Source organism: Haliaeetus albicilla, chromosome 13 (assembly GCF_947461875.1).
Source record: "Haliaeetus albicilla chromosome 13, bHalAlb1.1, whole genome shotgun sequence".
Taxonomy (NCBI): Eukaryota; Metazoa; Chordata; class Aves; order Accipitriformes; family Accipitridae; genus Haliaeetus; species Haliaeetus albicilla.
In genome coordinates, this window is record NC_091495.1 from 929886 (window position 1) to 956930 (window position 27045).

The window sequence follows — 27045 nt, forward strand, 5'->3', positions numbered from 1 at the left end:
CAGGCTGTGCCTGAAGGACTGCAGCCCACGGGAAGGACCCACACTGGAGCAGTTCGTGAAGAACTGCAGCCCGTGGGAAGGACCCACGTTGGAGAAGTTCGTGAAAGACTGTCGCCCGTGGGAGGGACCCCATGCTAGAGCAGGGGACGAGTGAGGAGTCCTCCCCCTGAGGAGGGAGGAGCGGCAGAGACAATGTGTGATGAACTGACCCCAACCCCCATTCCCATCCCCCTGTGCTGCTGCTGGGGAGGAGGTAGAGAATTCGGGAATGGATTTGAGCCAGGAAGGAGGGAGGGGTGGGAGGAAGGTTTGGTTTTACTTCTCAGTATCCTTGTTTTGATTTGATTTGTAGTAAATTAAATTGATTTTGTTTCTTCCTCCAGTTGAGCCTGTCTTTTGCCCGTGACCATAAGTGGGAGTGATGCCTCCCAGTTCTTGTCTCGACCCACGAGCCTTTCTTGATCGTTTCTCCTCATCCTACCGTGGCTGGGGCAGGTGGTGGGGAGTGAGCAAGCGGCTGCGTGGTGCTTTGTTACCAGCTGGGCTGAAAGCATAACAGTGATCAATAAATAGCCAAATGCCTCATCATCCAATTAGTGATGTGCATGAATGGATAAATGAGATTCCCACTGTCCCTAGTTACTATCAAGCAAAACGACAGCCAAGAGAACAGGCTTGGCAGAATCAGCAGGGAAAGAAGACCCTGTGAAAGAAGCATGACTCCAGTCTGGCACTGCAAAGAGACATCAGAGGAATAGAACAAATGGGAGGCCCCGCGGTTATGCAATTCAGGCCACGGTCCAGTTGCCAGTGAAATACTACTGGCAAAAAAATAATTTTTTCCACCTACCCAGTGAGGTGGGGGGGGGGGGTGGTGAGCCCCAAAGAGCTCTCAGTTCTGATGTCATGTGCCTGCCACGACCTGCTCCAGGGACAGTACACCTGTCAAACCGTAACACAGTGTACTGGTTTCAGCTGGGATAGAGTTAATTTTCTTTCTAGTAGCTGGTATAGTGTTATGGTTTGGAGTTAGTAGGAGAAGAATGTTGATAACACACTGATGTTTTCAGTTGTTGCTAGGGAGTGTTTAGTCTAAAGTCAAGGATTTTTCAGCTTCTCATGCCCAGCCAGCAAGAAGGCTGGAGGGGCACAAGGAGTTGGGAGGGGACACAGCCAGGACAGCTGACCCAAACTGGCCGAAGGGGTATTCCATACCATGTGACGTCATGCCCAGTATATAAACTGGGGGGAGTTGGCCAGGCAGGGCAGATACTGCTCAGGAACTAAGTGGGCATCGGTCAGCAAGTGGTGAGCAATTGCATTGTACATCACTTGTTTTGTATATTCCAATTCTTTTTTTATTATTGTCATTTTATTATTATTATCATTATTATTTTCTTCCTTTCTGTTCTATTAAACTGTTCTTATCTCAACCCAGGAGTTTTACTTTTTTTTTCCCCCAATTCTCTCCCCGATCCCACTGGGTGGGGGGGAAGTGAGCGAGCGGCTGCGTGGTGCTTAGTTGCTGGCTGGGGTTAAACCATGACACACAGGTGTCTTAAGGCAAGCTCAGTGAGGACAGAAACCTCTCACAGAGTAGAAGATCAAGGCTTGATCTTGATTTTCACTATAAATATCATGCAGGGCTTCACAATCCTTGACTTTTGGGGTTTTAAGCAGGCATCCAGGAGACAGTGGATGAGGAACTCCAGGCATGAGTCTCCACATGAGGAACTCAAGCACTTAAGATGTTCTCCTCCATCACCCAGCAACCTGGGGAATTCAGGCTGTTCCTGCAAGGACTGGTCACACTGGGGAAGATAAGGATGTCTGGGCATCCCCACCACATCTCTCCCCCTAATGACCCTGAGGACAGGGCCCAGAGAGGTGTCTGGGTTGTGGGGCAGGGAACCCGTTTGCCACATAGTGGGAACAGGGTTGGGACTTCCACCATGAGAGACTCTGGGGTTCAGCCAGGAGGCTGAAATCTATGCAGGACTAGGAGCAAGGGGGTGGGGGAGAGTAGAAAAATCAGTCCTCTCCCTGGTCTGCCCCAGCAGTTGTCCCCTGCCCAGCATTCCCTAACAACCCCACATCCCTCCCAGATGACACCCAAGGCCTGAGAAGAGCCCTGTATCTCCAAAACAATCCCACAAACCTCCAAATCACCCCTCAAGCCTCAATAGCAGTCCCACATCTGCCTTCTGCTGAGCACCAGATCTTACTACCTTCATCAACATGCAGACATTCTGTCTTGCACCCGCTCCCAGAAAAACCAGCCCCATCGGTCTGTGTGGTCTGGTCCCCTGCCCTCTTTCCCATCCCTCCCCTTACCTCTTACTATTTCCTGAACTACCCAGGAAGGAAAAGCCACTTTGCAGGGCAGACTGCGTAGCCTGGGTGAGGATCCTAAACCCACACATATTTCACAAATAAATCCTGGCATAAGCACATCCAGGTCACATCCTCCTCACTCAAGAGTGTTCTGCTCTCCCTTAACACCCATGTTCCCCATAGACAACAAGAAGCCTTGTGCTAGAAGAAAACTGTTTCTTTTTTTAAACAGAACTGTTTTCAACCCTTGTTCCTCAGGGTTTTCTTTTTTGAAAAGATAAAGTATTATCTGAAGAACCTCTGTGCATATATATATATCATATATGTGTGTGCGTGCATACATTTATACACTTAAAAACAGTCCCACAGACTTGTGCCACTCATAGCAGCCCATCCTGCTTCATAGCAGAGAAGACAACTCCATCAAGCAGCAGAAAAAGCTGTCCCCCTCAACTAGAGGAATGCACTGAACCACATCCATCTGTGGCTCTGGAGGGAATCCCACCAGCTCCAGATGGGAGGCTTTGACTTGAGTGTAAACGCATCGCTTTACGGTATTTCTAGACACTGGCTGTATTAGACAGTGCCATGCTAGGACACATGCCACACTCACCTGTGCCCAATCCTGGAAAAAAGCATGCCCAAGGACACTGAACAGCCTTTTAACAGGTGGCAAGCAGTCCGCACTTTGCAGCTGGACTGTGACTTTCTAACTCAATTAGATACCTATAGGCAGAAATGGAGACAAGGGAGAAAGGTGAGCAGATGTCTTTCTGAGAGAGGTGGCCACAGTAACACAGCCCATCTGTCCAGAGCAATGTCCTGCATATTAAAGGGGAGTCACTGAGCAAGTAGCCCCCAGAGGAAATGTCCTTTTGCGGAAAGACACTAATACAAACTGGTCGAGACAGAGTAGAGGCAGAGGTCCAGGCTGGCAGGCTGGGTGACAGCCCACTTCTAGTCATAGGCATCATCATCGTCAAAGTAGGAGTCACAATCAAGGTTATCTGACTCATCATCAAACAGAAAGTTGTCTTCATCAAGGTCATCATCGTCATCATAGTCTTCCTGCCACTGCGGTTCGTACTCCTCATCTTCAACCTCTTTGCCACCTTCATCTGTGTTGGGGGAGTCGCACAAGATGGTACGTTTTGGCCTATTGAGGAGGAGAGCATCAGAGTAGAGCCCTGGCTGTGACCAGCAACCACAACCCAGCCCCACACCACCCTCATCCTCCCTGCTACCATCACCTCAGCATCCCCGTCCAAAGCCATGTCTTAGGGACACAGCAGCCATACAGGTGCACCTAGGAGAAGGTGATTAAACAGCCTTATCCATGCATGCAGCACAGGACTGTGTCAGAGAGCTGCCTGTGACTGGGCAAACAAGCTACAGTCTGCCACCAGCTCTGGTGTCTCAGCCTCATTCCGAGGAGACCAGAAACCCTGCTCTGAAACCGAGTGTCTCTTGACTCAGTTGTCATTCTTTCTTGCAACACTCAGCACCCTGTTCAGCTCCTGGAAACACAGTAGCTGTCAGAGGGGATTGGTCACACTGGGATAGCAGATGCCAGTTGTGTTTTTTGGTTTAAACAGCACGTCATACAGGAATGGACTTTGTTTCGAACTCATCACCTTCCAATCACACTTAGCACCTGCCAGCTCAGTACTCTTAGGACAGGGAAACAACAAACCATCCATTTCACCTCTCAACACACTATTTTACAGCTGTGTCACCTCTTCTCCATTCCCTTCTTAAAATAAATGTCAGGCCCTTCCATCTTCCCCCATGTATGTTCTTATTCTTGCTTCTCTCACCTAGACACCTCCTAGATCTGTGATACACCTCTGAAGGGAGAGTGTGACTCTCCACAGAAACCCAAGAGAGTCCAGGGAGAACAATTTCCATAACTGGGTCTGCCAGTGATGGAGCTTTCTTGACCATAGCTGCATACCAAGCGGAGGTTTTGCTGGTCTCCCTATACCACTATGTCACTTGCATCCTTATCTCAAACCACAACACAGGATGCAAGTAACCAGTATCTGTTATTAACTCTTCTGTATGTCAGCAAGCACAGGAGAAAACTCTGGTTACCTGCTTTTTGTCTACACTCACCCACCTTTCCTTGTTACCCCGCTAAGAAAACTCACCCTATACAGGCAGGGGCTGAAGTAGGCACATTTGAGACTTTCACCTTTCTCTGACCAGGATCTGCCAAAGTCTGGAGCCCAACATGGAAATCCTGCTAGTACGGAAGAACAGCCAGAAGAGAGAGACAATATGTGATTTGGGGTGTGTTTCATGCTGCAAACCCCTTCCCTACATATACACAGCACTGAAAGTCTATCCCCTCAGAGCTGATCAAGCCCCTTTCTAGGTTTGCCCAAGATCAAACTAGACCAGAGCAAGACAAGCCACTAATGGGCCTGTGGACTTCACCTGTGTGGAGTGCCAGAGAATTGCAAAGAGACGCTCCTTGATCTGGTGTACCAACTCCAAACCAGTACTGAAATGCTCTGCTTTCAGGAGCTGAAGAGAAGAGGCCAGGTCCTGGTACTGCAGCAGGGTTTCCTCTGCAATCAAGGCCAACAAAGTCATGCTGCTTCCCACACTCTTAAGCAGAGACCAAATACCTTGGCTCTGATTATGAAGCCAGTCACAGCTACTTAGGTCTCCTGTGCACATACATTCCTCTTTCAGAAGGGAATGTGTTGCTCCTTACTGCATCGATCTCCACTGGCAGCAAAACTGCTTCAGTGGACTTCCAAGAAATGACATCAAGGTGGCAAAAATGGGCTGGGAGAAGTGAGAGAGACCAGCTGGGTGCTGGTGTGTATGCTATTGTACCACTACAGAGCTGCCACCCTTTGAACCAAACAGCTGGGAATGCTAGTATTTACTTTGGAGAGGCTGCAGGACTTACCCAGAAGGATCTGCAGAGCATTAGTGTGCAGCTCTAGGCTCTCAGTCTGCTGTTCCACAACATCCATGCTCTCAGTGTCCTGGTTATAGTAGCTGTACACACAGGAGTAGGCCAGCACCTGGAGAGGTACAGATCATGCTGTAAGCATCCTCCTTCAGCTTCAGAGTGGACAAGAAGAGAGTAGCATCAAACTCTTCCAGACTTCATTACATATCCATGGCTGAGAGAAGCCTGGCAGCACTTCTGGTCTGTGGCGATAGCCCAGTGAGCCATTATGCCAAGTGGCAGAAGTGCCAGGCTACCTAGAGCTACCCATAGGACTGGAAATTAATGTGTAATTATTTTGTACTGAAGTCTGAAAATACCTGATTGTTCCCACCTGCAAACCATCACAAGAACACAGACTGTAAATGCTTAACAAGTGTGACTGACCAGCAGGCAGAGTCAAAACAACCAGCACACAGAATCTACACATTACTGGGCAGCCAAGGTTGAACTCAAGTGGCAATAAACAGAGAGAACTGAGCCCAAAGGGAAGCAGTCATGGTGCTATACAGCACCAAGAGCCCACAACAAAGGCATTTCAACAAGTAACAAACTCCTATTATAAATGAATGACCCCTAAAGCCATCCAGGCACCCAGCAGGAAACAAGACCACTGATGCCATTTAAAGAAATGGGCCAGAAAAGCCAGCAGCAGCAAGCAACAGTGATATGTATCCTGGCAAACATAGGGGCTACCCTACTGAAAAGACAAAACAGGGTCAGACACCCTTGCTCCACACGCCTCTCTCAAAATCAAGTTTGCCTGCACAAACAAGGTATATATTACAGAGGCAATACTGCAAAGGCAATTCCCACCTCCTTCCTATGTTTCAGGGGATAGAAGCCATTGCAGGCATACGCTGTCGCAGGCTTACTGCACACATCCAGTAGCTGCACTGCAAATCCTTCATAATGTGGCTATCAGGGCATGCAGTAGGTAACTCAGTGCTCCCCAAACACCTACGGCTCATGAAATGAAGTTAAGGAAGGAAAATCTTAACATGAGCTGATATCAAGAGGGACTTCCTAACTGTAACATACCATCAGGAGAGCTTTCAAAAGGTTAAGTACCACCACTGGGGCCTTTCAAATTGGAATGGACCAAACCCAGTATATGAAAACCCTAAATATAGATCCTTGTGCTGATTCCATCCATGGTGTCAACTTGAGCTAAGCTCCAAATCCTATGACCCGACTGTGAGGAACACTACAGACAGAGCCCAACTCAGAGTAAGAGCAGGGAAAGGCAGACATGAGCTCTTCCCCCTGTCTTGATGCTATTCCTCCCCTCAAGCTTTTTCTGTCTCCCCTTGTTTGGAATAGAGCAAGGTTAGCGTCTCCTCACTTTAAGAAAAGCATAAAACACACCAAAAGAATTAGGCCTAAACCTCAGCAAGCCTGTTATCCAGCCTTACCTTCCGTGCCTGTTCTAGCACTTTGCAGGCATCAAGAACAAAGGTCAAGGTCCTAATTTTTGGCATCTCACTGATGGAAGAAACCCTGTTCCTCAGACTCATGGCAAATTCCTGCAATAACCGAAGGAGGAAAAAAAATAAGTCAATGTCAAGCTCCACAAGATCAAACAAATAGCACCTTCCACAAAGATAATTGCTAAGCATCCTGAAGCACCATCCCTGAAGATGCAGGCAGCAGGAGAGCATTTACTGCATCCAACTATGACATCTCTGCTGTGTCATCACTTCAACCTTTTAGAGTATCTCAGCTCCATCTAGAGTTCAGCCTTCAGTTGCCATTGCTTCCAAGTACTGCATCAGTTTGAGCACGTGAACACCACAAGTTAGGTGTCCAGTTTCCACAACAGATCTGGTAGAAAAAAGCAGGCCAAGAAACACCCCTTGCATCAGAACAAAGGCGAAATGATCAGGCACCTCCACCTGGATCCAAAGTCTGCTTCTCAGCTTCAGATGAAATACACTGAGACACAACAGAAACTGTCCTGCTCACCAGGGCTAAGACAACAGAATCAGCGTCTGCAAAGGAAGGAGGAGGCCTTACCCTTGCATGATGATGAAAGGTGCATCTCTCATTGTAATCCTGAAAACGCTTCTCCTGCCAAGCTGCTTTACTCACCTGAAAGGAGAAGTAGAAGTAACCTGTAGCCATTTCCCTCAAGTACCAGGGTTGCCTGGAAATGGCTACCACACATACAGACTTTGACAATACTATCAATATTACTGGCAAGGGCACAAAGTCCAGAGTAAAGGGCACAACTGGAGATGCTCACCCTCCCTCCGAGAGGCCAGGTGCATCAGAACACAAGCATGAACCGCTGAGATATAGTGAACCACTCACCATAGCAGAGCAGTTGTAATAATCCTTATGAGTCGGCCTCCAGGGCTTGAGGCAACGCCAACAGAAGCCATGATTACACTTTGCACACGTCATACTGCATGGTAGGAGAAGAACAATGGGAATCAGTCAGTCCTAACAGCCACTTGCAGACAGTTCCTCCCAGCATTCCCCTAATTCACAGGGCTGGAGCATGAGATCCAGTCACTTCCATTCACTCAGTACTATGCATTTCCCTGCATGTATTTTTTAAAGCCATTGCTGGACGCAGATGATGCTTAAAACCCATCATTGTGCCTCCAAAAATGAGCTGGGTAAACTGGCAGCACAGATCTCACAGTACCAACTTACCAAGTACTTGAAGGGTGAACTAAGCATTCCATAGTTTGAAGCAAGATCCACATGAGCACCTCACCTCTTCCCTCAGTAATACAGCACTCCACAGTGCAGAAAGGCATTGCACAGCCCTAGGGCCACACACGTGTGGGGACAAATCACAGCTGGGCACGAAGGGCTATGCCAGTGCAAGAAAGAACCAAATGGTGACTCCTAAGCTCTGGCTTCAAAGCTGGAGATAACTCCCCTATCGTGTAAAAAGCTGCTGGCAATCCAAGCCAATTCAAAAGAGGCAGTTAAAAGAAAATTGCTTAAAGTTACAGGAATAGCTGAGCATGAAAGAAAAAATGCTGCTTAGCTATCCACTCCCCTAACCTGTACCTCTGTATGTCTATGGCAGATTATGAGAGCAGACAAGCGTGCGCTATAAAAAGATATTGCAAAATGAATTTGGGTTCTACTACAGAGCTATCAATGGATTTAAGTCTGAATGCTGGGGAATATTTTGCTTGTCCTAGGAATTAAAAGCAATCCCTCATTCTTCTAAAACTATAAAACAGACCTGCTGTAACACTTACTCCACAGCCAAAAAAAGCACAGTGGACCTAACTGTATGTCTTTGCCCACTCCTGTCTTCAGTAGCAAACAAAAATGGATACTCACTGCAGGCACCCCTCATTTTTCTCTATCTGAGCCCGGCAGCTTGGGCAATGCTTCGAAATGAGCTTAGCCAGATGTTTGCTTTGGGCTTCACTTGTCATTCCCTCATAGTACCCATCATCATCCACCCACTGAGACATGTGGCTGCAGCTGGCAGGATAATGGGCCTGAAAGAGAGAGCCAGTCAACCACACAAAAGCAGAACGGCGTGTGCCAAACCCAAGACAGCACTGCCTGCGATGATTCAGCTCAGCCTCACCTCTGGGAAGTTGCAGTTGAAGCAGGATATCCAGGAGCACTTGGAACAGGCTGCCCCGTAGCCAAGTCCATCCTTAAGGAGGATCTGATCACAGCCCTGAGGGTTGGTGCACCACGTCAGGTTGGAGCAACACTCAACATAGCCTCTGAGGAGGGCTTTTTCATACTGTAATAAGAAGCCAAGAAGGAGATTTAAGGTAGAGAAGCTGCAAAGTTAGGCCTTACAACTTGGGTCTGGTGCCTCTGGGCTCTATATCTGACTGAACAACTGCTCACAACAAAACAGCACCAAGTTAGTTTACTCTTTCACTTTCTTTGTGTAAATTGCCCACCCCTCATGTCGTATCTGGAGGTTGCTTCACGTAATCACAGAATAGCTGAGGTTGGAAGGCACTTCTGGAGATAAAAAACTAGTCCAACCCTTCCAGCTCAAAGCAGGGTTGCTCAGGACCATGTCCAGTTCGGTTTTGAGCATACCCAAGGATAGAGACTACAAGCCTCTCTGCCGAACCTGTTCCAATGTCCCATTACCCCTACTGTTAAAAAAAAAAAAAGTTTTCTTATGTTTAAATGGAATTCCTTGTATTTAAATTAGTACCCACTGCCTCTTATCCTTTCACTGCGTATCGCCAAGAAGAATCTGGCTCCTTAATCCCATTTGTGTATTTACACGTGTTGATAAGATTCACCCCTGAGCCTTCTCTTCTCCAGGTTAAACAAACCCAGCTCTCTCAGCAAGAGATGTTCCAAAACCTAAATCATCTTTGTGGCCTTTTGCTGGATTGTCCCCAGTATGTCCACATCTTTCTTGTACTAGTGAGCCCAGAAATGGACATAGTACTCCAGGTGTGGTCTCACCAGCACTGGGTAGAGGGGAAGAATCACTTTCCTCAACCTGCTGGCACTGCTCTTCCTAATTCAACCTAAGATGCTACTGGACCTTCTTCGCCACAGGGGCACACTGCTGGCTTATGTTCAACTTGTTGTGCACCACGATCCCTTTTTTTTCCCCGCAGGGCTGCTTTGCAGATGGTTGGCCCCCAGCACATACTGTTGCACTGGATTATTCCACCCCAGGAGCAGGACTTGGCATTTCCCTTTGTTGAATTTAATGATATTCTTGTTTGCTAAGTTCTCTAGCCTGTTGAGGTCCCTCTGAATGGCAGCACAACCATCTGGAACATCAATCTGTCCTTCCGGCTGTTTATCATCTATAAATTTGCTGAAAGTGCACTTGGTCCCACCATCCAGGTCATCAATGAAGATGTGAAACAATATTAACCTTAGTATCAACCTCTGGGTTATAGCACTAGTGACTGGCCTCCCCCTGAGCTTTCTGCCACTGATCACAAACCTTTGAGCTCAGCGGGCCATCTCACTGTCCACTCATCCAGCTTGTACTTCATCAGTTTTTTTTCTGAGGATGTTGTGGATGCTGGTGTAGAAACCCTTGCTAAAGCCAAGATGAACATCATCTCCCCTCATCCACCAAGCCAATCATCTCACCATAGAAAGCTATCAGGTGCTCTTTTTAACTTTTTCTGGTTTTAAGTTCCTCAGCAGACTTTTGCTTAGTTACATGATGTTTGAAGGGAAAGGAGATTCGCTTTGCCCACAGCCTCTAGACATTACTGCAGAGGACAAGGCAAATTGGTTATCAGTAAGGAACTGTTCAGGCAGGGACCCAGGGATGCAACCTACTGCACATAGTAGCTTAGTTTTCTATGTTTAGTTACTGTAAAGACCGTGCAAACATACACAAAGCTAGAGGAAGTTCAGAAGAAATCCTGTAGTCTTCACAGCCCTCCTGCAAAGATTTTTGCATACCTGGAGAGCCACCAGGCACAGAAAGGACAACACAGGTCACAACAAGCACTAGAGAGAAAAGGTGCAAGCCCTGAGCACTACAGGGCCTCAGAGAGGGCTCTCATTAATTTATCTCCCTCGTTTATTCTCTCTTGTTCATTCTCTCTCTCAAGCAACCTAAACCAAAGAGTGTGTGCTGACAGGCTGCAAGGATGTCAGCCTGTGTCATGGCAAAATGCCTGGTAGAGGCAAAGTCTCAACAAAGCCACTTCATTCTTCTCAGAGAGGCTACATCTGTGTCTGCTGTCATCCTGTTGATAGGCGATGTGATCATTTCTGCCCAGACACCAGTACACAGAAAGATAAATGGGTACTTGAGTCAGCAGATGGCACCAAATCACAGCCTTCACAGAGGCTGAATTTCACAAGGTCTGATGTCTGGAGTTTTGCTCTATCCTGTTTTCTTCGTGAAGAGGAGACAGAGGTGCAACCACTGAAGGAGATCTAAGATTCCTACTGGAACCATAGGAGAAAGAGCTGCTCTCAGGAAGCCTAAAAGGAGAGGGAACAAGTGTCGAATGAAGGTCTGGGAAGAAAACTAGCCAGGTACAATCACGAAATTGCCAAGTACTGCATGACACTGACCAACAGATCTTAGAGGAACCTTTGCACACACTCGAGTTAATCTAAGTATGGAGCCTACAGCATGATTCCCAGCAAAGAATCCCTGGGGACAGAATAGAAGACCACCTCTGAAGAACAGACTCTCAAGGAACTTGAGGGAAATAGGGTTGAGAGAAAACCTCTTTCAGAAACATGACAGGGTTTATGCTTTATAGAAATACAAGCATGAAAAGTTTAAACTCAAATATTCTCGTATTAGCAAGAGCACAGCCAGCAGGCAAGGGAAGGGATTTCTCATAGCTGTTTGGCACTGGTGACACAACTGGATACTGGGAACAGTTTGGGCTTCCAAGTACAAGACAGACCTTAACAGATTAGAGAAAATGTCATCCATAGGCCACCAAGACACTCGGGGCTGGAGCACAGAATGTATGAGGGGGGGGTTGAGAGAGCTGGGTTTGTTCAGCATGGGGAGAAGTTAGCAGATGGGGATCTTATCACTGCCTAGAGCTACCTACATGTAAGACACAGAGAAGACTGAATCTGGAGCATTTTTTTTTTAACTTCAGCGTTTGATCTTCACACAATAATCTGGCTATTCTGAGTACAGGGTTGGACCAGAGATCTCCACAGATTACTGCAACTTAAATTATTCTATGACTGAATGTGTGACTGCACGAGGCATTAACGCCCCAGCCATACCACTTACTGAGCAAAAAGGGAAACAGATAACATTCCAGTGAGAGCATCAGAGCGACTTGTTAAAATTGTCTGCAGTTTATGTTGACGGGCAATAATTTTTTTTTATTAAAACAGCCATAGCAACAGGATATTAAATCCTGCTCTCAAGACAGCTGTGACTACAGGATTTGCAAAGCCAGTAAGAACTAACTGCCCAGATACATGCACTAATTCTCCAAGCAGTTCTTATAGAAAACAAGATACAAAAGATACATCAAAGCAAATGCTTTTCTGTAGCCTTGCCCATTTTGGTTGCCAGGATGCAAGCTTAAAGAAAAATTGTAAGATAGAGCAGTCTTTATGGCTACTGTTCATTTCTCCTTATGACTGTTCACACAGGATCGTAATGACAGTAACGAACTGGAAGAGGAGAAAGAATATTTTTGGAGAAGCAATTGCTGGTGGAGACCTGTCAAACACAACAGAGAAGTGGAAAAACAGGTAAGACGCCTGTTCTGTCCAGCAATTAACAAAAAGAGTCTGTCATGTGACAGCCACAGCTCTGCCGTTCAGTGGGGAGGGCATTCAGCTCTAAGTAATAACTAAAAACTGAAAGAATAGGGAGAAAAAGTAGCTCCTGCCTCAAAACAAGCAGCTCCTGCTGCCCCCTGCTGACTGAGGACTTAGGTGAGCAGAGCTCAGGAAGGCTGGTTTAGAGATGTCTGTAGACCCACACAGACTTAGAATGAAGATTAAGTCTGATGTGGTAACTTCTATCACCTTCACAAAAACCGGAGGTGCTCAAAGCCAGAGACTGATGGAAGAGAAAGGATGTTGGGGTCATTGATGCAGCGAAAAAATGAAATTGCTCAAATGTTTTCTCTTCATTTGTCCTAGATTTTACATTTGCTTCCAGCATACCCGCAAAGGATACTTGTCATGAGCTGCTACCACAGCTCTCACCTGGTCCTCAACTAAAGATGCACCTGAAACGTTGTTTGCTGCAGACATGTTTAGAGAAAATACCACTGTGCTCTTTTGTTGATGTTATGCTTTCCTGAATAGCTGGTATTGACCACAATCAGAGACAACAGACACACCACTGGGCAGAAATCTGGTCTGCCTCAATTATCACACTGCCAGTCTTAGGAATGGGAAAGGGAAAAGCAGCAGGAAGATTATCTGCTAGTACTGACCAAAATGAAACAGAGCTTGGACATGCAGTAACCACCTCCCCTACTTCACCTTGGCTATAATCTCCTCGGAGGAAACGATGGAACAAATGAAGGCTGTAGTTGGCTGTGCACGGCACTCAGATATGGGACAGGTGCAGTTGACAACCATGTTCTGTTCAATGCGAGTCGTGAGATACTCACTCCAACAGGGCTGCGAAGGCAGAGAGGAGACATCAGAGCTAAACAGGAGCTGCACCACCTGGGCCATATATGACCCTGGAAGCCCACCCCACCCAGCAGCGAGTGCATGAAACCACCACAAACTGTGGATAAGTACTCAAAAACACAAAAGTGGGAACAAACTAATCAGGAGCTGAAGGATCACAACAAACAAGGGAGCTGAGAAAAGAGAATGCGTGAGCTCTGTGAAAACCACCTGATAACATCTTCAGAAAAAGAACAGCTGCTCCAACTAGGCAGCAGCAATTCCCTACCAAGTTACAGGAACCAAAGACCCCAAGGACCTTTACCTTGCAGCAGTAGTGCAGGCAACAGAGGGTTGGTGGCTTCTCAGTGGGACACAGCTGGTTCATACAGACCGGGCAGTGGGTTCCTGGGCTTGGGGGAGGCTGGGCATCCTGCACTTGCAGCCCAGAGGAGATGAGCAAGGTCTCACGGTTCTCCACGTAGCACTGGATCAGGAAATCCACATTCCACCTGCAGTGCATGAGGAGGTGCCGAGCAACATCATCCGGGATGCTCAGAGTATCCTGGACCTGCTGTACTGTCTGGTTCATGAGCAGCTTTGCCTCCTCTGGACTAAGCGTGTGCCCCATTGGCACCTGCAGCATTACCATGAGAAAATCCTCCGACCTGCCTATGCCGGGATTCAACCTGACATGGAAAAATGTGTCATGACCATACAGGGTGGAGATGCACACCCCTCCACACCTGGTGACATGCATCCCTACCCATACAGGCAGTCTATGCTGTCCTCATCCGGAGATGCCTCTGGTGGCCTGCTCTGGAAAACCATCTGTGCCTGGCCCCCAAGAGGTGTTGTGGGTTCAGCAGAGATGTATTCCAAGACGTGAGGCCTCTCCTCCTGGCGCCGGAGATAGCCCTGGTTCAGCAGGTGCAGGACACAGGACAGCACATCCACGCTGTGGCAGCAGAAGCTCAGGAATCGCAGCCCTGGCCCCAGCTCACCCTTCTGGCAGGCATCAATCACCTACAGCAGCAAGGGAGCCACACACTGCAGCACGGCGCAGCACCCGGGTGGCCCCTCTCTGCCCACCCCCCTGAGCCCTCCATACCCTAAACACCAGGTTGTCAATGTGGAGCTGCTTCTCCAGTTTGAGGATGCGGGTGATGAGGCAGCAGAGGACGTTCCTCTTCCTTTCCAGGGCGCTGACGTCAGCCCTCTCTGCCCGCAGGTACCTCTGCCGGGGCAGCAGCCTCAGGTGGCGGCCAGAGGCACGGGCCAGGGCCGCCTGGTTCAGCCGCAGCGCACCTGGAGCTAGCACCCGACCCAGGGTCAGCCGAGCCCCGAGATGGGCCCTGAAGGAGCCCCAGGACCCCCGCAGGGCTGTCGGACCCGACCGCGGGCCTCCCACTGCTGCCTTCGCAGGGGTCAGCCCCATCCCCGGCCCCCCCAAGCGACAGCCGCACGCACAACCCCTGGCCCCGGTCCCCAGCCCCACGCGCAGACCCGAAACCCAGCCACCCACGCACCGGCAGACAGACTCGCCTCCCCTACCCCAGCACCCCCCAGGGGTGCCCCAGCCCCACGCTCACCTCCCGGCGTGCAGCTCTGCACCAGGACGCCCTCGCCGTGGGTCAGCGGCGTCAGCGCGTGGTGCACCAGGTCAGCGGGGAGCCCCGTAGCCTGCAGCAGGGCCTCCACGGCCACCTCCTGCAGGAGAGCGCGGGAGGGGAACGGCCAGCCGAGACCCACCAGCCGCAGGTCCAGCCCCAAAGACCGCCGGAGACCCCGGCAGAAGGGAGGACACGGCCCCGCCACGCTCCGGCATCCGCCGCCTCCCTCACCCCGCCGCGGCCCCGGCTCCTACCTCGGCGCTGTTGAAGCACAGCAGGATGTACATCTGCAGCGTGGACACGTGGAGGACGCAGTCTCCAAACCGCAGCTCGGCGTGGCCCAGCCACGTCCACTGCAACCGCCGGGGCTTCGTGCACTCCCAGCCCAGCTGGCTCTGGCCTGCCAGAGACGGCGTCAGCGCGAGGGCCGGGGGCCAGCTCTGCCGGGCGCTCCCAGCACAGCCCAGCGCTCCTGCGGAGGACCCGGGCCCCGGCGAGACCCGCGCCCGCCACCGCGACACTCACTCCGCCGGCAGAAGTCGGCGAATTCGTCCAGCGGGGAGCTCAGCGCCGCCGAGAAAAACCTCCCGGGTTCATCCATGTAGCAGAACGGGGAAACGGGCCAGCAGCGCGGGGACAGGGCTAGCACCTTCACCTCTGGCCCGTCCGCCGCCGAGGCCGTCCCCGGTGCCTGGGCACGCGGACACGAGGGCGGCTCAGAAGAGGCCCCCGGATCCCCATGAGGAAGGTGGGCAGCCCCCAGCCTCCCCGCCCCACCAGCGCGCTACCTCGTCCAGGTCCGTGTCCAGCTCCAGCAGCCGCTTGTCCCGCTCCTGCAGCTGGAAGAGGTAGAACTGCTGCTGGAGCTCCTCCGACTCGGCCAAGTTGCTCAGCATCTCTTGGGGGAAGCGGCTGGGGAAGCACAGCCCGATCTGCTCCACGATGGCTCCTTCCAGCCACGACGGCCCTTGCGCCAGGAGCCGGTCCCCCAGGTAGTGCCTGCCACAGCCACCGGCGTCGGGTCAGGGGCCGGCCCAAGCCCTGTGGCCATCGGCCGGCCGGCAGGAGAGGGAGACGGCCCCGGCTCTGGCCTCACCCCGAGGCGCACGGGCCCGGCAGCACCCGTCTCCCCTCCCCGTCGCCAGCAGGGAACGCGCCTCCGCAGACCGGCAGTGCCCGTGGGCCCTCGCAGCCTTTCCTCCGCGTAAGCAAAGCGGGAGCACCACTGCCGCGCCAGCCCGGGCTCAGCCACGGCCTCGGCACCGCCGTGCCAGGCCCTCGGGTCCCGTGGAGACGCGGCAGCCCCCGGCCCCTCACCGGTAGAAGTGCTCGAAGGTGTGGGCGAGCTCCAGGCCGCTGAAGACGACGAAGGGCTCCAGGATCCGCTGCAGCCGCCGCAGCGGCCCCGCGCTGCCCGCAGCCCCGTGGAGCTCCTGGATCTGCACGTCAAGGTAGCGGGCGAACTGCTCGCTCACCTGCGGAATGGACGGGGCTGGCTGCGGAGGGGGCTCGCCGGGTGGCCGCAGGGCCAGGCTGGGGGAACGGCCCCGGGGGGAGCACCCGGCAAACCCCGGGGCGCTCGGGCAGGGGGGCTCTCAGGTGCCCAGGCACCAGGTCCGGGCAGGAGCGTGCCAGCCCCGGCACCGCGCTCCCTCGACTCACGTGCAGGGTGGTAAGGAAGGAGAGCTGCAGCAAAGCCCCCGCGAAGCCCTGACCCAGGGCCAGCACGAAGGCGGCCTGCTGCCCGAAGAGCTCCTCCGTGGCGCCGCGCAGGCGCTGGTACAGCCCGCAGTATCGCTCCACGAGGTCCGGCGCCTGCCCCGCCGCCTCCAGGAACCGCTGCACCTGCAGGATGCGGCGCGACAGGGCTGAGCCCCGCAGCGGGACGTGCCCGTCGCCTGCGGGAAGGTCCGCGGCCGCAGCCTCGCTCCGCCGACGCTAACCGCCCAGGTCGCGGCCGGGGCATGACCTGAGGCCCCGGTGCAGCCACGGGCGACCGAGAGCTTGCGGCAAGGCGGGAGCGCAGCCCCGAGAGGTGGGCAGGGGCTGCGGGGGGCCAGACAGCAGCCCAGCAGAAAATAAGTGGCCTGACGCCATACCCGTCTCCCGGCCTGAAGCATGAGCCCTGCCAGTGTGGTGAGCACAGCGGGGCTGCCCCCACACCCCTCCGGGCCCCACCGAGGCCAGGAACAGCCCCACTCCCCACTACGCCCACCCGATGCGGGGTCCCACGCGCCCTCTCCGGCCCCCCAAGCTCTACCTGCTGCTGCACCACGCCACGCCAGCACTGCGAGATGTCCCGCAGGCTGCTCGACTTCTCCACCGCCACCTTCGCAGCCCTGGCCGGCACCTCCTTGTTCTTCCCCTCCTTCCCGCCTGCCAAGGGACAACCCCGGGCTTGGCACGCTGACCGCCAGCGGCCTTCCCCTCTCCCCGGGAGCGCAGGGCAGAGGAGATGCCGGGAAGACACGGCCACGAGCCCAGGAGCCTCCTGTGCCACGGGGCTCCCCGTGGCCACAGCCTGGTGCTCGGGACCACCCCTCGCCCAGCCCCACGGGAGGGCAGCCCCTCGCTCACCGGCTGTCCTCGCCTCCTCCGGCTCCAGGCCGCCGCCGGGGTCCACGTGCACCAGGAGCTGGGTCAGGCGCCGCACACGGGAACCAAAGACGGCACCGCGGCTCGCGGCGCAGCCGGGCGGCTCCACGCTCTCCAGGTACTCGCTCAGCAGCCAGGCCAGGGGGCTGATGCCGCACGGGTCTGCGAGGCCAAGCGGGCTCAGAGCCGGGTGCCGCAGCCTGGGGCACGGCGCCGACGGGCCCGGGAGAGCGCGGGGTACCTGGGCTGGTGATGCTCTGCACCAAGGGGTTCACCAGGGCCTCCCAGCACGTCCTGCCCAAGGCGCGGGCCGCCTCGTCGTCGGGAAGGAAGCGGTCGGCGAAGCCCTGCTCGTGCTGCAGCGCCCGGTTCAGCCTGCAACAGCGACCGGGCACCTGCCGACGGCTGGGGGGATCCCCCCGGGAAAGCAGAGCGCAGCCATCGCTCCCCACTCTGTACCTCGCCAGGCTCGGCGGCCCCCACCAAAACGGGGGGCTGCGCAGCGCCTGCAGCCGCGAGATCCTGCCTGCGCCTGCCCCTGCGGGCCGCCTCTCTTGGGGGGGTGAGCTGCGCCCACATGCGCAGCTTAAACCTGGGGGAGCCCGAGGTGGCCCCGGCCCTGCGGGACACCCGGCTGCTCCTCTCCCGGCCCCGCAGTCACCCTCACGAGCTGTGAGGGGACGCGATGGCATGGGCAGGAGACGACCCACCTGCCGAAGAGCTGCAGCAGTCGCCCCCGGTCACGGCAGATCTCCTGGCACCAGGCGTGAGCCCGAGCAGTGCAGGAGAGGAACGTCCGCCGGCACAGCTGCTCCTTGAAGATGGGCCAGAAAGTCGGCTTGGGACCCAGCACCTCGATGCCACGCACACGCGTGTCGATGCCGCCCTGCGGGAGAGCGCGACCCTCAGCTCCTCAGGCCCCCGATGCCCCGTGCCGCCATCTCCCCGGCCCGGCCCCCGCTCCCCTACCTGCTGGCACCGCTTCACCCGGATCTGGATGACGGGCCAGAAGCGGGTCATGTTCTCCAGCAGGATCACTCTGCTGTCCGAGGGCAGGACGGTCACCTGCAGGCAGACAGCGAGCCCTCAGCACCCCAGGCAGTGAGCGCCAGCCACCCTGCATGCCCCCCGGCCACCCCCCTTTAAAGCCACGGCCTCCGTACCCCCCGCCAGCCACGGGGCCCCGCTTCTGCCTCGCAGCCCCAGCACGCCAGCCTGCTGCCGACCGGGCTGCTGCAGGGCTGCCTGTGCCCAAGTCTACGGCCAGGAGGCTGCCGCAGCACCGCTCCTGCCATCCCCACCTCCCCATGGGACACCTCCCAGGGCCCCGCGCCGGGGCGAGACCTTCACGGGGCACAGCGAGGACCGGCCTGCTGCTCCTGTGGGGCACCACGGCCCGAGCGGCCCCGGCGAGACTCACCGCGTTGAGCTCCGTCCTGACGGTGGCTGGGCTGTCTCCCCCCAGCACCACGACGCGGGCCGGCATGTAGCTGGAGTCCTCGCTGGCCACCAGCATGCTCATCTCCCTGCCGCACAGCAAACGCGGAGCTGCCCCGCCGTCCCCGCCAGCCCCACGCGCCGCTGCCCGCGTCCAGCAACCCCCGGACGGGGCTCGCGTGGACCCCCAAAGCCCTCTCCTGGCCTCGAGACCCCCCGGCCCTCCTGGCCCAGCCCCACCTGACCACCACGCCACACTGCATGTGGACGGTGATGAAGTGGGAGCCGGTGCTGCCGTTCGACTCCCAGTAGGTCTTGGGGTTCCTGTCCGTGAGCTTGCTGGCCCGGTGGGGGTTGGAGGAGACCTGCACCTTCTCCCAACACTTGTCCTCCTTCACCTCCACGCTGGAGCCTGCGGGGAGAGCACGGGGAGCCTCCGGCCGCCAGGCCAGCACGCGTCGGGCACGGGGGGCCGGCTCCCGCTCCCCGCGCTCACCTCGGCACAGGTTGTGCAGAAAGACGTCAAAGAAGGGGATGCCGATGGGCCGGTGGCTCCGGCGGTGCTCCTCAATCTGCCCCAGGACCAGCTACGGGACGGGGCGAGGCTCTCACCGCCGGCCCGGCGTCCTCCTCCCCTCGCCTGCCGCGGGGCTGCGTCGGGCAGAGGGCCGCCCCATGGTGCCGGGGACCCACCTGGATGCAGCCGGCCAAGATGCTGGTCGTCAGCTTCTTGTAGAGGCTGGCGTACTTCTCGCAGTCGATCACCAGGTCGAGCAGGGCTGGCGCCAGCGCCGGAGCCGTGCCGTGCTTGTCCAGGGCTTTGGACAGAGCCTCGCGGGTGCCCACGCGGCACATCACCACCGCGCAGTCCTTGCTGGCGGTGGCCAGCCGGTGCAGGAAGCCGACCACCTCCTGCACCACCTGCGGAGCAGGCGGTGGTGAGCGGCCAGGCCGGCGCTGGGAACCCGCCGGGCCCCAGCAGCGGGGTGCTGCGGCGCTCCATCCCCTCTGCTCCGCCGCTGCTGCGGCAGCGCCCACGAGAGCCCGGCCGGCTGCGGCGCCGGGCACGCCAGCCAGTGGGACGCGGCCGCAGCCAGGACGGCCGCTCCCCGCCTCTCCCAGCCCGGCCAACACGCGGCACGGCACGGCTGGCAAAGCCGCCCCTGCCTGCCAGGAGTCCCGGGGCCCCCTCACCTCCCGGTCGCTGCTGTGGGCGCTCAGGGAGGACAAACAGGGCTCCACACACTCGTGCCAGGGCAGCACGTCCTCCTGGTAACCGTCCAGGAACTTGTTCAGGATCCTGAGGGACGGAGGGGGCCCACTCAGGCCGGGGCACGTCGGCAGCCGTGCCAGAGGCAGCCCTGCTTCTCTGCCCCACCTGCAAGGCCGGCACCCCCAGGGACTGGGAGCCAAGGCTCCCCAGGCACCCGGGACACCCCACCGGCACCCAGGCACGTGCCGCTCTGCCCCCACCTGCCCCTGCGCCCCAGGACGCCCCGATCAGCACCCGCCTACGTGCTGGGGTGCCCCTGCCAGAGAAGGACAGCCCCCCCAGGACCCACAGACACGCGCCACGTCCCCCCGGCATCGCCGCCAGCACTCGCGCGCCTGCTGCGGAGGACCCGGAGCCCACCGCGTCCCCCCGGACCCACCTGAGGATGCTCAGGCTCACGCCCTTCTCCGCCCCCAGCAGCTCGAAGCTGCGCAGCAGCAGCCTGAAGCATCTGGGGTCCCGCAGCAGCCGGGCCGCCTCGCCGGAGGGGACGGGGCCTTCGCCGCAGAGCTGCCGCTCCAGTGCCACCACCACCTCCTTGGACAAGACGCCGTCCCCCAGGCCGCCCAGCAGCGTCCGCACGCCCCTCAGGTCCAGCGGGGCCTCTCTGCCTGCCGCGACAAGGACGCGCGGGTCCCGCTCGAGAGACGTCGGCCCCCGGCGTGCTCTGCCCTGGCCGGACAGCCGGCCCTGCCCGCCGCACCCGGGGGCCCGCGGCACGGCGGGCGGCATGCTACCTGCCGTCTCCGGGCCCGGGGGCAGCCGGTGCTCCGCGAGGCGGTTGATGGCGCCGAGGGCCAGCATCGCGTGAGGGCAGCCGGCGCTCTGCCCGTCCCGCCAGCAGCTCTGCAGCACCCTGGGGAGATCGCAGCTCGCCAGCTGCTCCGCCAGGCCCCGGTGGCCGTCCATCAGCATGTTCACCACCAGCAAGCCGTTCCGCACACCTGAGGAGCCCCTGAAGGGACAGAGCAATGCGGGCGCCTTCCTCCCGGGAGCACGGAGCCTCCCCTGCGCCCGCAAGCCACCGGCCTGCCTTGCTCGCGCCCCCCGCCCTGGGGCAGAGGGTGTCCCCCCGCCCCCAGCCGCGGCCCTCGCTCTGCCCCTACCCTGGGACCCTCTGCAGGGTGCTGACGGCAGCAGGGATGGCACTCAGCAGGCCGGACGAGCCCTCGCTGGAGGCAGACCCGATGCTGGCAAAGATCTCCCGCATCATCTGCGCGTCGGCGTGGTTCAGGGGCTTCCCACCGGCACCTCCCGGCTCACCGGCCGCGGCTCCCACCAACACCTTCAGGGCCTGCAAGGTCAACGGCGGTCAGGAGGGCGGCGGGCGTCTCCGCCGCACCCGGGCGAGCCGGCGCCCTGCCCGCCCGCCTACAGCATCCCCTCTGCCGCGCTCACCGCCAGGCCGGCCTGCTGCACCAGGGCAGAGGAGGCGTGCTGCCGCATGCAGGCCAGCACAGCCCGCACGCCGCCCTCTGTGGCGAACGGCACGCGCCAGTCGTACTTCGCCATGAGCACGGCCAGCAGCCGCAGCGTCACCGCCACCAGGGCCTTCTCTGCCGCCTCGGCGCTCAGCAGCTCCGCCGCCACCTTCGCCAGCTTCTCCCTGCGCGGGAAAGGACACCTCGGGAGGAGCCTCCTGGCGCTGCCGCCGGCACGCCGGCACCCCGGGCCCGGCCAGCCGCCTTCTCCCTGCCCACGTGCCTCTACCGCACCGGGTCAGCCCCAGGAACGAGCCGGCCTGGGACAAAGGCACACGAGATCCACCTCTCTTCTTGCCCAGCACGCAGGGACACGCCGGCCGTCGCGCTTCCGCTGCCACCTCCGGTACTCTCCCCCACCCTGCCGACACAGCCCTCCCCAGCCAGCAAGGAGGGCTGTGCGACACCCCACGGCTCACCCAACGCTCCTGGTCCCCAGCCCGCCCTGGGCTCTGCCGACTTGCTGCTCGGGCTCGGGCTCCTCCTCCAGGATCTTCACGATGTGCTTGAGCCCAGCTAAGCGCAGCCCCACCTCCGAGCTGCTGCTCTGGACCACGTCCACCACGGCTGCGATCTTGGCCAGCGAGCCCCTCTCGCTCGCCCCCTCGCAGCTGCCCAACGCTGGCGGGAAGGAGACGGGGACACAGGCGTTAGGGCAGCAGTAACACCCCCAGCAACTCCCGGGGTGCCACGCACCCACAGACCCACCAGCACCCACAGGACCCCCCGTCCCAGGCAACCTCTGGGCGCCTGGCCTCCCGTGTCCTGCCCAGAGCCTTCCTCCGACGAGGCAACGGTGCCGCCTCCGCCACCGTGCGTGCGCCCCAGCGCGTAGCAGGCGATTACCTTTGATCTGCTCCTCCGTCACCTCGGGGAAGAACAGCCCTTCCCTCTCCAGGAGCTCGCTGAACAGCTGGGAATCCGACTTGGCCGCCACAGCGGGGGCTTGGGGCGGCACTGTGGCTGCGGAAAGGTCTTCCTTCGCCGCTGTGGCTTCAGGGCCAGCGCTCCTGCAGCCGGCACCCTCCAAGGACACCGCGGGGCCACCCCCGCCATCCTGCTCGGCCCCCCTGCCGAGGAAGTATTTGGCGTAGACGTGGGAGCCGCGCAGGTCACACTGAGCGCTGCCCTGGCACCGCTGCTCCAAGACCCGCAGCATCTTCTGGGCCAGCTCCGCAGGTACTGACAGCTGGATCAGGGCTTCTTCATCCACCTCCGACAGCTGGACAGACGGGGTCACGTTAACCCTCACGGACTCACCACAGACCCCACGCCCCTTGTGACAGCCAGCGCCACGACGGACAGAAAGGCTGCACCGCTGGAGGGCCCCGAGGCCATTTCCCAGTGCCACCCTCCCCTGGCAGTCTCCAACCCAACTACCACCAGCCCAGACCTCCCACCAGCACTCACCACCCAACCGCAACCGGCAGAATCACCCCGTGGGCTTGCCTCGCCTACCCAAACCTCGCCGGACACAGTCACCCTTCCAGGGTCACGGGAGACCGCACTTCCTCTCATCTCTCCTCACTCCTTTGCTGTGCCCAGCTCCCCACGCTCTCGCCATCCCCGACTCACCCTCCCCTTGCAGTCCCAGTTCTGCCCCGTTCAGGCCATCCCTACACAGCTCACGCTTGCCATCTCCTCCTCCGCGCCCGGTCCCTTCCCTATCGTTCTCCCTCACTCCCTCCCTCCCAGTTCCCCGCTGCAGGCTCTGGCCCTTACCTGCTCCCCCTGGTCCTGCTGGATGAGAGAGATGATCTCTTTCTGCTCCTGCACTTCCAGCTTCTTCACAAAGAAGAGCAGCTCCCACCACTCGGCACGGCTCAGGGCCTCTGCAGCCTTGGCCGGCTGCTCCCCCAGGTAAGGCAGAGAGTACAGGCCCCCAAAGGGCTTGCAGAAAAACGGCTGCGCAACTGCAGGAGAGCAGAGCAAGGAAGGGCACTGTCAGCTCTGCCAATTCCCCCATCCTCTGCTGCACACCCCACATTCCCCAGGGAAAGAGCTCGTGCGGACCGTCTGGGCAGAAGAGGTCCCCACCGTCCCACAGCCTGCTGTGGGAAAGGGAGGTGACAGGAGGGCAGCGAGAAAGGGGGAACGTGCTGGGAGGAGACCCCACAAGCTGCAGAGATGGGGATTACCATCTTTACTTGAACCTCTTTGGGCTGTAGAACAGAAAAAGCACACGCTTAAAGTGGGCAACTCTAGCTCACTGCTCCCCCAACCTGTTCCCACGGTGCCTGGACCAGCCAGGGCAACGCACTCGGACACCCGGCACCAGCAGAATCCACAGTGCCAGCGTGCAGCTGCAGAAGGGGAAACAGAGCTGGCCCAAGATGCTGGAGGAGTCAATGGACAAGAAGTTACTACTGCCAAGAGCTTCTCTCTTTTCCAAATGCCTCCTGCTGGGTATCAGGGCAAATACTCATAGGCAAAAGCAAAACAAGACCGCATAGCTATCATGCTCCTTTTAGCTAATGCATCCAAAATGAAGAGAGGGAGATAAAATGTTATGTAGGTTCGATATTCCTTAGGTAATTTAGAAATAAGAGCTGAATCAACACTTGCTGATATCTGCTAAGCAACAACTCGCAGCTTTCTCTGCAAATGCAAGGTGGGAGATATTCACCACCTCAAGACTCAACAGAAAAGGGCCAAACTCACTCCAAGAGACTCAAGCGTGCTAAGAGCAACTAGATACACAGCTAATTACCAACAGTCAGTCAACATGAGCTAATTTATCCAACCGTCAAGATCCAAAGCAGAAAGCATCTACTTTTTCAGTTCAGTTTCTGTGTGGGATATGATGACTGGTAAGAGTTTTACACAGAAGTGAAATAGAACCCATGCTTCTATCAAAACCAGAAAGACCAAGACAAAAGCCAAAGTCTAACCAAGTTTGTTTTAACTTAACCACTTCAAACTGATGTGCAGTTATGTATTTAGTTAAAAGATGTAGAAGCCATTAAAGAAGCCATCTTTTCAACCGGCAATAAGAATATTTTTTTTAAGTGGATGATTAGCTGCTGATCTCATGTATATTCTGTCTCTTGCAGCAGTTAAATCCAAATCACTCTCTCCAAAAGATGTCCTACAAGATTGCTGGTGTGATAAAAGAGTTACTTTAACAGGTTTCCCTGGCCAGAGTCATGTCAGACGCTGAACGAGGAAGGGGTATCTGAAGTCTGGATTTTCCCTTTTATCTCTCCCAGTACAAGACCAATGTCAAAGGATTCTAGGAGACTCTGCAGATGTCTTATGAAAACTGCATTTAATGCTCACCTTGCCCAAAACTGAGTGGTATGAAGTTAAATAAATTGTTGGCATGTTAATGCTTTTAGAAATCCACATCACTTAAAGGGGATCTGAGGGTCCCTAAAGCAGCTTCATCTCAGAGACAGTCTGTGTTCTTATTTTGGCAGTTTGTTCAGTTAATTCGAACACATATTTTTGACAGTCACAGTTTAAAATAAAATTTTATGCTTTTTATATCATTACTTCTATTATATCATGACAGAAGTCTAGGATTCAAAAATACTCCATGCAACCACAAGCCATGTAATTACTTAACCAGCTCTACATGGTCATACAAACTAAAAGCTCATAATGCTTTCTAAATCCAACCTGCTAGTTGCTATACGCTTAGGCATATAAAGTTCACCACTCAAAAACATACCACAGCAGAACCAGAAAGAGATGATACAGCCACACACATGCAGCACATAATCTCACCTGTGTCTAGATTAAAGCTCTCTATCAGACTATATTCTTTTTCCTGAGCAGCAAGATCTTCCCACTGGTCTCCAAAGCCAATAATCTCCAACATATGCCAATGCATCCAGTAGGTCTGACCTGTTGACTGCCATAAAACCTGTGGGTGAAACAGATCTAGATGATCAGATTTGCTCACTCATTCAATCCTCATGCTACATTTGTTCTCCCATTTCCCAAACGCATGGAGATAGCAAGCACTCTTCAAGTAGAAGACCACCTAATTCATAAACAGATTGCAACACAGACATTGTCTAATTTTTAAGCATACCATCCTTATTAACTTGTTCCCCTGGTTACGCCTGGATCTTTATTTAAAAAAAACACCGACTTTGCCTGCAACCACTACAGATCTCATCTAGCACAGCAGCAGTGACAGAAGCACATCTAGTTAAGCATGCCCATTCCAAAAGTGCCCAGCAGCAGCTGCCTTGGGAAAAGCATACAAAGGAAGAGCATAACCAACACTACCTCAAGGCAGAGGAGCTGTATATAAAGGGTCTTGAGGCACAAACCACTTGGTGTATGCAAATGTAAAGAAAACTATTTTTCCTACTCTGACTTCATCTTCTATTGGTTATACTTTTATGCCTTGGTCACTCACCAACCCTCTCAGATCGGTTTTGGGCTCTTGTCAAGCATATCTCAAAGAAGGCAATTGTTTCCCATGCTTTGTCCAAGTTGCCTCTCAAAACCCAAAGGATTTTTTTTATGGCTTCCCATGCCGTAGTTTTACATTTAACCTTCTGAGCAGAAGGAGGACCCAGCAACAGCAAGTACAACATGTCAATACCTTAAAAAAAAAACAGCAGAAAAATACACAGGTTGCCTGATTCACTGAGCTCTTTTGGAGTTACACCAGTGCCACTAGGACTCCATTGTGCTGGAGAGCTAAAGAGATAAGATGCCAAGAGACTTTAAGCAAGCACTATATGGAAGGAAACTGAGTTAAACTCTATGCACAACACCAATTAGTCTTCAATGAATCCCTGACCTAAACTAGTTATGTATCAAATATCATCTCAGAGGAGTCATGGAAAGGTATGACTGAATGACCAGACACACCAGTGAAACTTTTTCTTTGGACAGGCAAAGAAAGCAACAGAAAGCAGAGCAACAAAAGAAACATGAGAGGAGGCAGGAGACAGACTCATGATGGACTGGACCCAATCAAAAATGCACATGAATTTGTGTTTTGCACACAGAAGGCCGACAGCAAGACTCAGGCAGGATGTGCTGGTTTTGGCTGGGATAGAGTTAATTTTCTTCACAGTAGCTAGTATGGAGCTATGTTTTGGATTTGTGCTGAAAACAGTGCTGATAATGCAGAGATGTTTTCTTTACTGCTGAGCAGTGCTTACACAGAGCCAAGGCCTTTTCTGCTCCTCACCCCACCCCACCAGCGAGGAGGCTGGAGGGGCACAAGAACTTGGGAGGGGACACAGCCGGGACAGCTGACCCCAACTGATCCAAGGGATATTCCAGACCATGGAATGTCACGCTCAGCATACAAATAAAGCT

General features: G+C 55.3%; 1 protein-coding gene across 4 annotated transcripts in view; it reads right to left on the reverse strand.

Moving 5' to 3' along the window:
• Positions 1-2536: 2536 nt before the first annotated feature.
• CUL9 (cullin 9) overlaps positions 2537-27045 on the reverse strand; it is a 33495-nt gene continuing 8986 nt past the window's right edge. The window contains exons 6-42 of one of the 4 annotated variants that reach the window (XM_069799808.1): positions 25486-25624; positions 23479-23669; positions 22603-22978; positions 22176-22377; positions 21674-21881; positions 21382-21569; positions 21013-21230; positions 20655-20886; positions 20197-20302; positions 19696-19923; positions 19499-19589; positions 19243-19414; positions 18986-19091; positions 18535-18630; positions 18276-18451; positions 17807-17940; positions 17548-17727; positions 17231-17346; positions 16633-16815; positions 16288-16445; positions 15759-15969; positions 15496-15661; positions 15225-15370; positions 14950-15067; positions 14469-14665; positions 14124-14383; positions 13683-14046; positions 13223-13363; positions 8868-9032; positions 8612-8775; positions 7616-7709; positions 7319-7393; positions 6718-6828; positions 5258-5375; positions 4774-4907; positions 4485-4576; positions 2537-3490 (exon numbers count right to left, since the gene is read on the reverse strand). In XM_069799808.1, the coding sequence (XP_069655909.1) occupies positions 3292-3490; positions 4485-4576; positions 4774-4907; positions 5258-5375; positions 6718-6828; positions 7319-7393; positions 7616-7709; positions 8612-8775; positions 8868-9032; positions 13223-13363; positions 13683-14046; positions 14124-14383; positions 14469-14665; positions 14950-15067; positions 15225-15370; positions 15496-15661; positions 15759-15969; positions 16288-16445; positions 16633-16815; positions 17231-17346; positions 17548-17727; positions 17807-17940; positions 18276-18451; positions 18535-18630; positions 18986-19091; positions 19243-19414; positions 19499-19589; positions 19696-19923; positions 20197-20302; positions 20655-20886; positions 21013-21230; positions 21382-21569; positions 21674-21881; positions 22176-22377; positions 22603-22978; positions 23479-23669; positions 25486-25624 (6255 nt within the window). In that variant the 3' untranslated portion in view covers positions 2537-3291. Of the gene's footprint in view, positions 3491-4484; positions 4580-4773; positions 4908-5257; positions 5376-6717; positions 6829-7318; positions 7394-7615; positions 7710-8611; positions 8776-8867; positions 9033-13222; positions 13364-13682; positions 14047-14123; positions 14384-14468; positions 14672-14949; positions 15068-15224; positions 15371-15495; positions 15662-15758; positions 15970-16287; positions 16446-16632; positions 16816-17230; positions 17347-17547; positions 17728-17806; positions 17941-18275; positions 18452-18534; positions 18631-18985; positions 19092-19242; positions 19415-19498; positions 19590-19695; positions 19924-20196; positions 20303-20654; positions 20887-21012; positions 21231-21381; positions 21570-21673; positions 21882-22175; positions 22378-22602; positions 22979-23478; positions 23670-25485; positions 25625-27045 lie in introns of all 4 variants that reach the window. The other 3 variants (XM_069799807.1, XM_069799806.1, XM_069799805.1) reach the window with 3 other exon arrangements.